Source organism: Neodiprion lecontei, chromosome 5 (assembly GCF_021901455.1).
Source record: "Neodiprion lecontei isolate iyNeoLeco1 chromosome 5, iyNeoLeco1.1, whole genome shotgun sequence".
In the NCBI taxonomy this organism is placed as follows: domain Eukaryota; kingdom Metazoa; phylum Arthropoda; class Insecta; order Hymenoptera; family Diprionidae; genus Neodiprion; species Neodiprion lecontei.
Genome location: NC_060264.1, coordinates 30,966,125 through 30,983,016, shown reverse-complemented (window position 1 = coordinate 30,983,016; position 16,892 = coordinate 30,966,125). Strand labels below are relative to the sequence as shown.

At 40.6% G+C, this 16,892-nt stretch overlaps 1 protein-coding gene across 5 annotated transcripts in view; it reads right to left on the bottom strand.

Moving 5' to 3' along the window:
- LOC107221844 overlaps nt 1-16,892 on the bottom strand; it is a 110,668-nt gene that overhangs the window by 18,518 nt on the left and 75,258 nt on the right. For 2 of the 5 annotated variants that reach the window (XM_046740294.1, XM_046740295.1), the window contains one exon: nt 8,323-8,458. In XM_046740294.1, the coding sequence (XP_046596250.1) occupies nt 8,323-8,458 (136 nt within the window). Of the gene's footprint in view, nt 1-8,322; nt 8,459-13,749; nt 14,034-14,059; nt 14,247-16,892 lie in introns of those variants that run through there. The other 3 variants (XM_046740296.1, XM_046740299.1, XM_046740297.1) reach the window with 3 other exon arrangements.

Here is a 16,892-nt window from a genome sequence, read left to right as displayed (position 1 = left end):
ATATGAATTTGGTGTAAGGCAAAATAAGCGATGGAAAATTACTTTTATTTTTAAATATGGAGTCGGATCAGATTTTCACATACAAGATGGCATCTTTCAATTGTACATAATAACTTGGTAAACGAAACTACTACGTATTGTTTCATTCTTGACTTTTTCCTCAATAATTAAGGTACCTTTCGTGACTTTTTGCTCAATAATCGAGACACGTTATTACAGAGGCAGAAAACGAGGTACGCGTATTAGAAGGAAAATGAAAGGAGAAAATAGAAGTCTAAGAATCTTTTGTTAATACCGTTGATTTTATATCTATGTGAGGCTTTGTACCTTGGATCTTGATCGAGGTCACGTGACCTCGTCGAAAATACATTATTTCCTCGAATCTAATCTCCGGCTTGAGATTCGTTCAGGAGTAATCTAGCGCGTGCTTATTATAGGTAAGCATCGTCGGAACGTGGATAGGAGGAATAAATTATACAAAAAAAAAAAAAAAAAAAAACATATACATATTTTCTATCGCGGTATAGAAAATTACGCCGTCAAAAATTTCTCAACTGTCGGATCACTTCCGTGACAATATCCTCGAGAAAAACAAAAAAAAAAAAAAGAAATCGTGCATCAGGGGGTTGAAAAAATGGCGGAAACAGGTTACGCGGTTTAAAAATCATTTTTTATCGTGAAACTCACGAGGGAGGGGGAGAATTTTTCTCCGGGGCTACGATCGCCCCGGTATGAATTTTTCCCTTTTTCGTTACTGTCTGCTCTCTATGTGCCCGTCGAGCACACCCAGCTGAATAAGATAAGTCCGTTTGAGGATCCCCGAGCGTACATAAGGTATACGGTGAGCCTCGAGCGGGGGTTGCGTTATCATAGAAATCGCAACATTACGGAACACATGGCTTCATTGATATTAGGCAAACTCTGCGGAATCTGTCCCACACTCAATTTCGCCGTGACTGAATTTATTAACTTCCGTGAACAGCTCCCCCGCGATTCTTCCGCTTATATATTATACCGTGTCGACTCGTCCCCCAAAACCTCACCGATAAATGTCGCCGGCCTTTGTCTTTGTTTAATTACCGTTTTACCGGCTCGCCGAATCCGATGAAATACAATTGCTTAATCCGCTGGTACACGGTTTAACTTTATCATTTTTATTTATTTTTTGCTCACTTTTTCTCCTCGTCCCCTCCGCCACGATCGATATTTATTTCCTGTATAATTTCAAACACCGATCCTTTTGTTCGCCAACGACGCGATTTCGTTCGCATAAAAAGATTTTCCCCTCTTTTACTTGGTCGATTGTACATACAGAGTGAACGGTTTACGGTCGAATCGTTTAAAGCACACGCGTTAAAATTCTAGAGCAAAAGCAGTTCTTTTTTCAGGTTGACCAACCATCGCCGCGGTGCAAGTAACCTCAAAATGTTGGTAGACCTGACAAAACAACTGCTATTGCTCTCGAATTTTGGCGCATGCGCATTAAACTATCGGTCGTTGGCGATTTACTCTGTGTATATACGTACATATTTTTTCTCACTTACAGCTTTTAGGGTATCGGAATTCCGCAGAGAAAAGGCACCGAACGTTAAAGCTGACATTTTAGAATGTTCGAAATGCGTGTACCTAAATAACGAGAATTTTTTTTTTTTAGTTTTGGTTACATACATCAATTTTTTTTACCGTAATCAAAAAATATATCGTTCTGAGCGTGCTCATTCAAATGAGTTTTCTACTTGTAATCGGAAAGATTGGCATGTAACTCGCGATAAGCCGAAAGAAATCGGTGAAACTTGTCGGGCTGATTGTGAGTTACCGACTGCGCATTCGGGAAATAATTGAACTCTATTAGCCGGGGAGATCGTACCTGGGAAATATTTTCGTCTGCAAGTCAGGGGCGCCAACTTAATTCTAAACGGTACGTGAGTCGTGAAATTCTCCCGCTTCAAGCCGTGAATTGAAATTACATTGTTATTGCTCTACTCGTAGCAGTCATCAGTCGCCAGTCAGTAGAAAATAAAAGTTTTCCAATCCTTTCCGAATAAATGCATATTCACCATTTACGATTCGCTTAACCTAAGAAAATTCGCATCATCTACATAACCTCCATAAGTCACGTTTGACGGTTAAAGCTTTACTCTCTAAATTTAAATCAGCGAAAAATTCACTAATCTCCAGTTACAAGTATACCACTGATTGCAATATACACTCACGATTCAGTGAATTTTCATCGATATTTCACTGACTTTCACGCTGATTTTTTCCATCGGTATACTTATAATTTATTAATATTTAGAGAGTAGGTGGCAAGCCTGCATGAAATTCTATCAAAGCCCACGCATGCGCAGTCGTATTCTCAATCCGCCAAGTTTCACCGTTTCCTTATAGTATATTCTCGTAATTATTCCGACAACAATTGACGTTTTTGCATTATTAAACTGTCAAAATGTAGTTGCTAGACGATAATACACTAAAATGTTGCTGTAACCAGAAAATTTATCGCTGTAGTTTAAATCGTCGTTATTATGATACCGATTTTACAGAAATTTTCTCGTAACTTTAACAGATGAAATTTTCCTCGCTGTGCCGTCCAATAACTTGGTGACCATGGCAAATGACGTATTGACAGAGACGGAATGTCAAGGCAGTCGGACGGCGGTGAAATTGGCCGTACGTGAAACTGGGACCCTCCAGCAACTCACACTTAGACGCCATCCCGTAGTGTAATTAGTTAATTACATAGTTTCCCAGGGTATGGATACAGCGGAAGAGGTCAGAGGGAGTTGTAAACTGTCGAGTAAACGTGATCCCGTCCTTTGCACGACCGAGCAAGTCTGCATCCGGCGGACAGCGTTCGTTCAGCTGGTCAGACGTGAACCCATAAACGAGAATATCAATTTCCGCATCGGCTTTAACAGCCGGGAGAGCGTCTCGTTTCAACAAGTGCCTTGGACGAAATGTGTAATAACGATACAAAATCTTACTACGGCCTTAGGGGGGGGGGGGGGGGGGGGGGGGGAGGGGGAGAGGAAGAAGAAAAACTGAAAGGGTAGAAAAAAAATAGTCAAAATCGTCCGTAGTCGGGGATCCAACCAAGAACCAACATACGTATATTACGTTTTCAAGTATCATGCAATATATGAGTCAGTTTATCAGATTAGAGTTCAAGAATTGTACAATTTTTTTTTCTCAATGTCTCATTCCTTTGTTTTCAGAGTAAAGAAGAGAACAAGGTAAGTTGTTATTATTCACCCATAAAACGAAAGGTTGAATTTTCACCTCATCGTCAGGTTTTATGGTTTACAGAATCATCTCCGAACATTTTCAGATGGACGTCTCGATGTCGTGATGAAATTTTTTTTTTTTTCATCAGGTATGATTTAACAACGGATTTTCACGACATTGGTACCAATCGAAGCGGATCTTTCTCTGCTCAGAATTCATTATATTTCAGATCCGAACGATGGGGTATTTCTCAAGTTTTTCGAATAACGAAATCTAAAAAAAGAAACTTCGAAACAACGATATCTCAAAAACGAATAAACGGATATCCATCATTTTGATCTCTATAAATGCGGTTCTCCTTATTCAAAATCGACTACGTTTCGGATCCGATCGATGCATTAGTTATCGATCAACTGAAGCTGAGCCCGAGAACCTATCCAAACGGAAAGTTTTTTAGATCACATCAAGGTCAGTCAGGTTTATCAACGATGTAGGAATTTCGTCAGCCGGAAACATCCTCAACTTCCCACTCGCATGAAGTATAAATTCGACTTTTTTCTTCGTTTCTACCGGCACCGTATAAGCCGCAATAGTTTTTTATGCCAGCTATAAGGCAGGACGAATCCGTTGGTTATCTACTGCTGATTGACCGATGCTGGCTTTCTGCCAAACTGGCAATAGCATCCGCCAACTTCGACCCGTTTCACCCCCGCCATTCTCAGCGGCACGGTCATCTTGGCTCTCTTATAACCCTTTCTTCTTCTTCTTCTTCTTTTTCTTACTCCTCTACTTTTAGCTAACGCGACGGGCTGCCCGGTAACTTGTTTTTTCTACTCATCGCTCAAAGACGTTCCAGTGCTGACACGGTCAGCCGGACGAGATATGACCGACCGTCTTTCCCCTCTCTTTTTTCTTCTTCTTTGTCGCTTGTTCGCCTCATATTCTTCTTTTCTCTATTTTTCTTTCTTTTTTTTTTTTCTTCTTTCTACTTCTCTGTTTGTTACCTACTTTGTTGTTTCCGCCTACGTTACAGAATTTTGATTACCGATTATCTTTGTCAACGAATTTCGTAAGGAAGGAGAAATATGAGGAGAAAGAAAAAAAAAAAAAAAAAATCTTGCACACTGAGCGCGAAATTCGTTAAATTTAATTGCAATTAATTTTCGAATGATTCGACGAAAGTTAAAAAAACGAATAAAAAAAAAAAAGAAACCGTTTGCCCCGCTGTTTGAAAATCTACCCAAGTTAATTTAAACTGAATTTTCATTACGCGAGAAATTACGCTGTTTATTTGTTCAACGCGCTATTGTAGGACTGGTTGGTAAAAAAATAAAATTTCGACCGAGCTAACGACATCTGCGATTTCAATTGCGAAACTCGAGAGGAGTAAATTTTCTTCTTCTCTTTTTTCGCGAGCGTCGAGCAGTGAATTCAAGCTATTGCGGAAATTCCAAATAGAGAATTCCAATATCTGATTATCTATATACGTACACCAAGGTGTCTCTGTCATAGATGTATATAATGTATATGTATATAAGGCGTGTGTGCATATATACATACTTTGAGAGAAGTGTCAGCACCTGCAGCAGACGTTGGAATCAATTGTGGTAAAGTTTAGAAAGAAGTTTGAAGTTTTTTTTTTTTTTTTTTTTTTTTTTTTTACTTCTACCACGATTTCGCCTTCCGTTTCTCTCCTTTTCCGTATCGTCTCGTTCTTGTTTTAATAAATTTAAAGAACCTTTCCAGTTGGCCAGCAGCAGCTCTGAGCTGTACCGACTAATTGCTTCGTGAGTATTATAGCAGTCTGATGGCTTTTCAATTTTCTTTAGTCGAAGGTTCACATTTTTTACCAGCAGCGTGCACAGGAGTTTGCCTTATTTCTTGTTGTATATCGAAATGCCGTATTTTCGTGCCAAATTCGTGTAGTTATTCAGAAAACAAACGTCGCGCGACACGATTTTTCATCTATCACGTTGTGATAAGTCGTCGGGACGACGGGGATTCATATCGCTTTACGAAACGTTGCGATGCAAAAAAAAAAAAAAAAAAAAACTTAACGAACCTAAAAAGACTTTTTCCCTCTACTGAACACCGGATATTATCGTAATTTGGGAAAAAGAATATTATCCGGTGAGCCGGATATCACAACGATCGAGTTAGGAAAACTGTCTTGAGGATATTCCAAACGTACAGTCTGATCGAAAAAGTGTTGAAGCCAAGAAAAAGCAGTATTGAACAACAGAGTTCGAAAGATATGATACTAAAATAATCCACCTTAATTTCATTGAAACAATTTTATCAATTTTGGCGAGATTTTATTATTTTTTAATCTTAATTCTTTACACCTGAGATTTTTTGCGAAGCAGTTGAACGAATTTCCCAAACATGGTCCGATGATCAGACGGTAAAAATCTGTTAGCTGACTTTGAAAATAAATTTCATTCGTGCCTCGTGGGAACTTTGAGTTATTAATTTTTTTTTTTTTACGCCTAACTTTTTCAGACACGACTGTACGTTGGGTACATCCTTAATATGCGAATGCGTCTTTTCATGCGTCGTTGGTCTTCTCATAAGCCATCGGCTTGTGTATATAAGGGAAAAACTTTTCCTCAATGTTTACGTATTACCGCAACTTTTTCCCTGCTCATAGTATAAATTTTCCCGTATGATTATTACTATTACTGTTATTACCACTGTCATTGTTATTTTATTACCGAACTTTCGAACTGGCTTTTGTTTATTCTATCAATCGGCGTTGATATAGTTATAACACATCAATGACTCGTTGTCAACTTGTTTTCTTACGCATTTCTCACGTCGCACGTCTCGTGTAAAACCTCACGATAATTTTTCTCTGTTTCTTCCCATCTAAAATTTGATAAATTATCTACGATAAAGTGGACAGAATCACGTTTATCCTAAAAAAAAAAAAAAAAAAAAAAAAATTCATTGGACTCGCAGGTTGGAATAAATGAAAATTTTGTTTGCAAAACTCGAATCTAAATGACAAAGAACGGCTCGGTTGAATCGGTTAACGCAGACACGAGCGTATTAGCTTGCAAAACACAGCTCGGACGAAAAGCGATAAGAGAAGGGGGAACAAGCCACAAATTTTTTTCGTTTTTTCTCCGTCTCATTTTTGCCAAAAAAAGTTGCTCCGCACATGTTCACGGCGTAACAAACGATCCGTATATACGTCGTCCCATGTACATGGGAAAATATTTTAAACCGTGCTAAACTTGTTCACCAATTTATGTTTAAACAAATACCAGTAACGAAAATATTTTGACAATGCGAGAGAAATACAAAATTCAAATGTAAAAATAAAGAGAAATAATAAAAATACGCACAGTGAGAGAAACGGGGGAAAAAAAAGAGAGAGAGAGAGAGAGAGGGAACGCGGATAAATTTTTAATGCCTTTCCCGCTTTTTCGCATATAATATGAGAATGGTTAAAAAGCTTTGAATGTAACCTTTCGGACGCGAGGCTTGAAACGCGCGCGCCTCAAGTTTAGAAGAGCCGGGGAGTTTCTACCGGCTGGTGATAATTGTCCCTTTGTAACAGAAGTGAAACACGTAAAAGTGTATTCTCCCTCATCCCCCTGCGCCCCTCGTTATTCATTTCTCATTGTCAGCATCCTGAGCCGCCTTGTCGGATTATTCCAATTTGCATGATATTCTCTTCAATCAACAATACTCCAATTAGGATTAACGATGCGTAAGTTAATCTTTGATTGTAGACGAATCATCTCCCACACCAGGGTATTCGAAATTACGAATTCTCCAAATTTCAAACGTTATACCCCAACGCTTTTTGCGTAATCCGAGATGCTGGAAAATTTTTTCAAAACAAGTTTAAGCAGCCTGGTTCACCAAAGATCGATACTTGTTATTTATTTCCCTAGGATACAGTTGTAGTACAGGTTTTCGATCGACCAACCTCCTCGAGTCTATCTGTACTTTCAACTCTAAATTTTTTCGCGAAAAAGAGTAAAGTTTTTCGTAAAAATTTCATTCGAAACGAGTAAATTTTAAACACCGTGCTGGTAACATTTTTACGAAGTTGGCTACGGTTATAAAACTAGACAAGTTGCAATTGTCGAGCAAGTCCGTTCAAGAAGAACTCTTGGTGTAAAAATTAATATACAATGTAAAAAAAAAAAAAAAAAAAAAAAAAAGGAAACAAAAGACAGACAACAACACAGATTCACACAGAAGATCCGACATTAGTAAAACAGAATATACTTGTTCAAACACGCATGCGTTAAAATTCTACAACAAAAGCAGTTGTTTTGTCAGGTTGACCAACCGTCATAAGTTAATGTAACAGGTCACCGCAATGTATATAACCTCAAAAATGTTGGTCGTCTTGACAACACAGTTCCTTTTTTAACGGGACAAAAGTAGTCGATTTCATCTCAGTGTTGTAAAGATGGGTTTGCGCATGCGCAGTCCACAATTGCTTCACTTTCTCCCCTAGGGATAGAAAATTGACCAATCGCGTCCCAAAAAATTACCGTGCAAATCTCCGGAACTTTTTATTCACTTCTTACAAAAACTATCGTGTGTGACTCGGGTTAAAATTTTTCACACAATATACATACTATTGCCATAGAATTTCAGCGAATCCGTGTCGGACCATTCACTCTGTATAGGGGATCGTGGGGCGTAACGGTCTTGATGAAAGATTAGCCGGAAAAAAAGTTTTTTCAAAATTGAAATAAAAAAAAAAAAAAAAAAAATGTCATGTTCAATAGTTTAATAATCGAGGGTTTATAAGCGATTCGTAAACAAAATAAAGTATTTCGGATAAAAAATAGTTCAAAACTTTTAGAAAAATTAAATCATTTTTTTTTCATCATTCTTTGGACGGTGTCCGTCGTGCCCCAGGAATTTTTTTATTTTTTTATTTTTTTGCTCGAATTATGGCAAAGTACTGACGAAATTTTCGAGATAGATCAAAGCAACTTGTACCCGGTGCTAAAAAGCCAAAAAAAAAAAATAATTATCGGCTTAACGGGTCCGTCCTGGCCCACGTTCCCCTATATATATATATATATATATATATAAATACATAAAAATCAATTAGTAACTTACAGACAACGGTGAGGTTGGCCAACTTGTAACCGATGGCGAAGACCGGAGCCTCCGTCGATACCTCGCATTTGTATTGTCCGGATGTTTCAAGTGTTAGGTTTGTCAGCCGTACCGAGTGCTCGGTGTTGGCCTCTTTCTGCGAACAAACAAAATGTTTGCTCAAGTAATGGCGCTTCTCTTTTTTGCCCTATACGTACCACCCTCCCTCCCTCGCCCCCCCCATCGTCGGTCCCCTCTCCATTTTCCCTTCTAGGCTGCTCTCATCCCGCTCGCATCTTTCTCCATATATTATTCCCCTTTTACCCCCCCCCCCCCCCCCTCCCCCCGGTTCGCCCCATCATCGGCTTCCGGGTTCGCTTTCAAATAACTATACATAGACATAGCCGGCAGCCACCTCCTTCCGCAAATATCTCGAGCTTTTACCGGTGGGTGAGTTTTTTTTTTTTTTTTTTTTAATTTCATCTCTTTCCTCTTTTCTCGGTGAAAATTTTCTTTCTTATACTTTTTTCTTTTTCTTTAGCTTTTAAGAACAATTTCACTAACCCGAGCTAATGCACATTTTCGTTAATTATATCGCTTCGTTTTACCTGTATCTACCAGTACGTCACATTATGCAAATTGGAGTCTGGATAGGAATTGGAAAAAAATTGTTATCATAATTTTCGTTGGTATTGTTATCGTAAATACAAGTAAACCTCGGAGTGTCAACTTATTGTTTCTGTCAATTCACGCAAAGGAAATTGTTTCGCGGTTGACGGAGATGAATATTATAATACATTGTTTAATATACTCGGCAAGTTGCTGCAGAGACTCCTTGAGGCTGCGTGGTTTTGAATTCAGGAGGCATGTATAGTAATATAACGCGACCCTGTGTGTGTGTGAGTGGGTTATACAGGGTGAAACGTAACCCGGTTGAATGAACAATTTTAACCCCCCTTTATTCACCGTATTTTATTTTTCTCGTTTTGAATACCACCCACCAGTCGTATTTAAATTACACAAAGGTAACACCGACGCGCACATATATAGATCTGCAATCTACATGTATAATAATCTTGGGAAAACCAGGAGTGCCGAGTTTTCGAGGAGAGTGCATAATGGTAAGAGGATGAGGATCGGGAGAAGGAAAATTTGTACAAGTAGTAGGTAGAGGAGGTTACTTCCAACGCGTTATACTCCATCCCGAGAGCAATTCATGGTATGTTTTACTTAGTTTAAAGCCTTAGGGATCGGGCATCGCGAGGTATTAAAAACAAGGATCCAAGAGAAAAGATAAGGAATATCCCTGTTCAGGCGTCGCCCCAAGGGTGAATGGATATTAAGTCAGTATCGCATTACGCAAGAATGTCGATGTAAGGAATTCCTCAGGGGTTTATTTTTGAGTCCGTTATGGTGGGGCAGAGACTACTGCCGATAAAGAACGCGCTGACTTCAAATTGTCTAATTCGTTTTACCTACCCCCAAGGTTGACAGGGCCACGAGAAATTCCCCAAGAAATAGAGAGAAGGCCAAAAGCCTTCGGGAGATGAATTGTCGAGGCCAGAGAGGCCCGCCACTATACCCGAGATCCAAGCTACGTCTCGAAGCCCCAAAATGCTTCGTCGTTTATCTCTGAAGGCTTACTTTGATAAGAGATTTTACTCCGCGAAAGGAGTCCTCGTGAAAAATAGACATAAAGCAGTACAAATTGGAACCCCCTTCCACCCCATGCACACCACACCTCAAACATTTATAATTTTTATGCCAAATTTTCATTCAAAAACTCTCTACGCGGCCCATTTTCCTCTTTTGTAAAAAGTTGAGCTTCAAAAACTTGTGCATGACACGGAGTTGTTGAAACACTCAATGGCTCCCATTTCCCGAGGTGTAGGGTAATGGGAACGAATTACGGTTCTTAGTTTTTTAAAAATTTTTATGAATTTTCAGTGATTTTCTGTTAGCCAGATGAGTAAAGCTTACGTTCGTAATTAATAAAAAAATAAATCGTATAGATTATGAATTTTATCGGTAATTATCCTTAGTAGGCTCCCATTCCTCCATTCTCCCGTAATTCAGAACTGGAATACCAATTCAACTTAAGATCGTCGAATTTCCAGCATTAAATACAGATTTTCGTTCAAATCGACAAATTTTCCACTGAAATCACCGATTGATCTAAAACACCAGATTTCTCGCTAATCGCTTAACAGCCGAGTCTTCCGATCATAAGCCTTCCAGAATCACGAAGCTTGGCAGAAAATCGCGAAGTTGGCAACACTGATTATACTTCAATCACGTAGCGTCCTTACGCCATCTGTCTTAAACTTATACTATTTCATCGTTCCTCTGCTGTTCTGCATTCCTATTCTATTCCATCGTTCCACTGCGATTCCACTATTCCTAACCTATTCCATCTTTTATATTCCGTTCAACGTTTCCCACCGACCCGCGCAAACTTGAATTGCAACCTAACGTTGAGAATCACTTCGAAAAGTGTGCGGTTGGAAAGATAATGAAATGTAATTAAAACCACGAGGTCCGTAGCCATGAGGTATTGGTTAACTCGGCGCCGTAAACTCGATAGGTTAATAACAAACTTTTCACGGGAAAGGATATACTTGCAAAGATTGTTTGAAGGCTGCAGGGTGGGGGGAACGTTAGAACGTGTAACATATAACGATCGCTACACGAATTTACATCCATATTTGACCCCGGGGTAAAAATATTTTTAGTGAAATTAAAGAAGTTGTAATTAACGCAAGACGTTTGCCTTATACCGCGTAGAAAGAAACGAGAAGCAAAGAAAAGGGTGAAAAGTTTTTAATCAATCATATATAAAACGTGATCGGGCTGAGCAAAGGTCTACGGGCATTTAACTCAATGGTAACTCGATACGTATTTCCAGTCAACTATGAATGATTCAGCAGCTAAAGAGTACCAAGGTCGGATCAGACGAGGAGGAGAAAGAGAAAAGAAAAACGAAACGAGAAAGAGAGATTGAGAGAGAGAGAGAGAGAGAGAGAAAAAAAAAGATAGAGAAAACTCGTTGACTACTTTTTAATCAAATTGATTTACGACCAGATAAAAAGTGACTTTCACGATGGGGTGATATTAACTTTTAATGGATATCTCAGCCGACATCAATATTCAGCGCGGTACAAAAAAAAATCTTTTCACAACTCCCGGCGAACATGGTACAAACTACCTTCCGACTACCCTGTACTATCCCTGATGGATCCTTTACCTTTTCCCAGATCCAATTATCCAATTTGATTTCATCCAAGGGCGTCCTGGCTCTTCTCAAACTATTATAAGACGAAGTCACACTTCCAAAAGCAACAAGGCGTAAGAATGCACCGATTGTCAAGTCCGGTTTCTCACCAACACTCACTGTTTTATTTCATCACCGGTGTTTCAAAAAAGCAGAATGAGTCAAGTCACATCAACGACTTCACGCGGTTATTGCTCGCACTGAAATTCTTCCTTTCTGCATGCATCACTTTTTACCAATGGAGTCACTACGAGTTTTCACTAGTGAAATACCATCACCAACGCGATAATTTTGATTTACTCTCAACACCTCGTCGCCATACGCGGGAGTATTCATCCCGTGTTTCCAAATCAATGACGTAACAACAAGAAGTAAGAGGAAGGCAGTAAGGACGGGAGGAAGGAAGGAAGGAAGGAAGGAAGTCAGTTACTTGGCTTGTTACGAGGGTAGAAACCGCGACGTCTGCGAAAGGTGGAATACGTACAATATACATACGTGTGCGCACATAATAATCGGGAACGCTGATGAAGTTCCAATGTCGAGCAGTCAGGCAACGCGTCGACAAAACGAGAGAGACTGACAAGTCGCGATTTTGAAATTCCCGTGATGATAATTCAAAGAGCCGTCGTCTCTCCCCTGCTGTTTCGGCGACATCGTGCATACATAGCGTATGAGATTGTCGTAGCATTCCACCGAATTCCTGGACCGAGTTTGCTCGTCGACGTCGTCGTGAGCTGCTCCGCGCAGCCGGTGCAGGGTGCGGATATTGTTTGGGCGTGGAATACCGGCTGTGCGCTTTCACCGCGACCCTCGGCGATATAATGATTTGTCGATAATGCGTCGTCGCGATCACTACGTTAAATTTCGTCCAACGACACCGCCGGACGAGCGATGACTCGCAGCCCGTCTCCTCGCGTTCGATTAGCCACATCCGAGGTCCAATTAGTAGCCGGTATACGTTCGCGTTACGGGAATCCGGTACAACCAGCCCAATTCCATTTTCCGTTCGTACCGCAGCCTCGGATCTCGTATCCTCTTCGACGGTGTGGCGTAGGAAATTGGATGATTGATTGATACGAACACGATTAGATTACCGTACCCAATGACCAAGCTTGACCGCCTGCAAGGTGCGTTATAGACCCATGGTTCGGAGAAAAGGGTTTCTTTAATTCCGTTAACGCCAATTTATCGAGAGCGAAGGGACCGGGAGAGTGAAACAGGCCAGTGTTATCCCACACTGCTGACCGAGGAGAAAAACCAAATGGAAGATACATGTGAGGGACAATTCAAAGGCAAACACAAGTTTTGCCGGCTCCGCGGAACGGGGATTCTTCAACCGGAATACATGATACCGCATGTTACACCAATTTCGAGATCTGAGTGGTGAATGCCGTTGAAGAATCTACGGACTCTACCTGAGGAGAAAACACCCTTTCAAAAATCTCCGGCAATGTTACTGGCGCCAATAATTGTGCATATGAATTGAACAACAGCCACATAAGGATGTTAAGAATCTGAAGAAAGGTTTTATGATTAGCACATTTAAAGACACCAAAGTTTAAGAATTTTCAAGCTTGTCATTATAAGACCTCTACTTAAACTGTTGATATCTCAGCTTGCGTTACTCGAATGTGCTCAGATTCGTTTCAATCACTTGGTAGGTATGCTGTTCATTCGTGTTCACCGTCAACATTATTACAGATTTTCCCAACTTTTGATTTAGACTATCTACGGTTCAATCACCGTTAACTTTTTCTTCAAAAAACTGCATCTACCAAAATAGGCGGGCAGAAATAGCTGGTAATGTTGGAGATGACAAGTCGCTGGCAGAGCTGATCGTGCACGATTAATAGAGACCATGCCAATGGTGGAATATTATAATGCTGCACATGGTACGGGTTGTTGGGAAATGACTGGAGTATGCATGACGCGTTATTAGCGAAGGAAGGGCGGGCCTACCCGCCATCTACGTGTTCTGGCTCGAATAGTATTGTTGCCCGAGCTCAACCGGTTATTACGGGTCGTTCAATACGTGTCATCTCGCTCATGGAACATCGGGTATAGAAATGCCTTTATCGCATACTTGTGTGTACTTCCCTGCGAATACACGGTGTCGAAGCGTTATTGAGATGTGACAAGAAGATCCTCGGTTCGTAGGTGTCGAAGGTTCGGCGTACCTGTTCAACAACCGTGACTCCCTTTTGTCGTTGACATGTGTGTAGATGTACGGCGATCAGAACGATATTCCATACAACCGAAACCAGCGCGACGTTCTTTCCAACTGTCAGAAATGTGATCTGAGCCTCGTGTCTCAACTTCATTCATCATCCGACATCTCCTGATGTCTTTTCCACAAGTGTCATTCATCGTTCTCTCTGTCAACTGGCCGATCAGACTGCTATGCTCGGTTAAAATCAAGGTTATCATACAAAGTGCACAGAGCACAGCGACAACTATTCGAGAGTTGGTTCAACGGTTTGTACGTACACAGTGCTGGAGGTTCCGATTCCATTGTCAAGAACCACTAGCGATTGCTCAATAACTGCAGTCGATGGAGGTGGCTTTTTTTTTCCTCTGGTCTGCAGTCAGTTTTCCATTCAATCGTTTCAATAATCACTTTAGTTCCGTCCGAGTCGCGGGGATGTTGTCCGAGTTTATCCAACGTCGAGTCTGGTGCAAGCAGGGCCATTGAGTATATATCACGGTGACTGGTCCAAGCCTGTATTCATCACCGTAGAGTGGAGAGTCTATCTAGTTGATTGTCGGGGGCTTTAATACTCCCTTCAACTCTACCCGCCACCACGCTATCAATTTGGCAATTGCTCATAGGAAACTTTCCGGCGAATCATCTGACCATCTATCTGCGTCCGTCTATTATCGTTCCGGAACGCGGAACAGACTCGATTACATTACTCTGCGGTTTCAACGCGGCGCTACATCATCGACTATAAGCTTCTCACATCATCCTGTCCTCCTGCGATGGAATTGTGAAACAATTTTGATGAACACACCGATGCGTTCTTTGGGAGAAGACGAAACGTCATTTGCGTTTTGATTCTTATGTACATGATTGGCTTGATCCAGCAATTATTTAACCACTGACCCTGTGATCCGATCCAAGTAAACTAGCAAGTTACGTACACAGTCAGGTACTGTAAACATGCCGAGGTTGAAGACCAATAACCAGGGTTTCTAACATCCGTCTGTGACTCGGAATACAGACTTGATTAAATCATTTGCCCGTCGAGTGATACTCAAGTTTATCTATGAAAGAGCTCCTGCGAATCTAGGATATTGCAGGAAAATACTTGCTGAATGGTACTGTAGTAGTTCGGTAAGCGAGCGCTCTTCTTGATAAAGTTACTACGAAAAATAGTGGAAAGAAAAAGCATACGAATTGAAAAGCTCCTTTCAAAGGTTGTTCCGAAGTCTATAATCAGCGTCAGCGTTATGAAGCCGAATCAATTAGCTGTTGGATGAATATTTTAATTAATAAAAGGTATCGAATCGATGGATAAACAAAAGGAAAAACCCCGCGAGTGATATCGTTGTAGTAATATTTTCTGAGTAAACATCAACGTTGGTTTCATGAGATGTCCACCTTCTCATCCTCCTCCGTAAGATCACCGAATCTTATTCGATAACCGTGCTCGACTTGAGGCAAATATCCAATGGCTGAGGATGTTACCGTGGAGCGTTAATTAAATTTAAATAATCAAGAGAGACGCGGAACGAGCTTTGTGAACTGGTAATTGACCCTCTGACCTTACCTCCGCGTTTACGATTAGGAACTAGCTGTAACATTCGCAATAACTTGAGCTGGTTATATGTTCTCCGCTTTCTCTGGTACCTATAACCCTCAATCAGCTCCACAGTTTGGTGATCAAAAGCCCACGTTGTTTCTGCAATTCGATGAATTGAAACAGTCGCGAAATAATTGTCACAACTTTTCGATCAACCAGTCTTCTTCCGATCACAGAGTCCGGTGAGTGACCTCGTCGAGGTTTGATGATCGAGTGTTTCAGCCACTTCAGACGAAGAATGGAAAACTCTAGAGGAGGCGGCACTGGTCGTCTTCCAGAATCCAAGCCGCAATCCTTCGAGGGCATAGGTATACCCGCTATACCTGTTATTGATCCGAGTGGAAAATATACGGTTTGAGAGGCACAGTGTCCAGTTGAAAGATACGAGAAGGTACGGTTACAAATACCTAGTAGTCAATCTTGGCGTTGTATATACTTAAAGCCGAGAGTCTAGATTCAAGTTAAGTAATGGGGAAACTGCATTGGAGGGGTTGTATTTCATCCGGAGAGTTAACTTTACGTGGTCCGAGTGTATGCACTGACGAATCAAAGATGTTCTGTGAGGCTGGAGAAGACGTTAACTTTCTTTCTCGTTGGATCTCGGTGTACGCCGTATTTAAAGTTAGCGTTAGTTTGTCTATTAATGAAAACGTCGCCTTGCTGCATTATTATTTGTCACCGAAAGGGAATTCGTGTTTTGGCAAAGTAGCGCTATTCGTTAGCCCTCCGTGACGTCGTGTGGAAACTGCGAAAGAGTTTTCACAACTTCTCAACTTTGCACACACTTCTATACATGTACATGTGTATGACGCAAAATTAGCGAATTTAACTACGGTCTCAACAACGATAAATTTTCCTCACAAAAGTATGAAATTAATTTATAGCTACAGAACCCCCTCCCCCCCCCCCCCACATGTGATCTATCACCGCGCCTCACGCCATTCGTATCAATTTCATTGCATTCACGTTTTGCCGTTACAACAACCTCTAAAAGCCCAGGCTTGAACTTCAGAAATTGTAATACGACGAAATTTAATTGCATGTTATACTTTTCTGACGACGTTATCAGCATTTTTTCGATAATAACCGTCAGCCGTCATCGAGTCGGAGACCGAAATTCCGCGTCGTGAGATACTCGGAGTAAATTCGGTCCCCTAAGAGTGCAATGAAAGAATATCTCAAATAACACGGAGTTGACTCATATTCGACTTGTTGATGGGAAAAAATGAAGTTGAGTAATAAGAGACCGATGAAAAAGACGTAGTTAAAGCTAATATTGGACTACATGTACAGAAGTTGACGAATGGACCTGCTAGGTTGCGAATTTGCTATAAACAATGTACAAATGGAATACAAATTAATTTATAGTTGATGTCAAAAAATAGTTGAGCGACATTTTGAAACATCAATAAATTACAACATCTATATCCTATAACCTATTAAATTCATTATACACCGAGTTCTATGTAATATCTCGTTTGCGTTTTGATTTTGTCCTAATGACGACATTCTTGAGG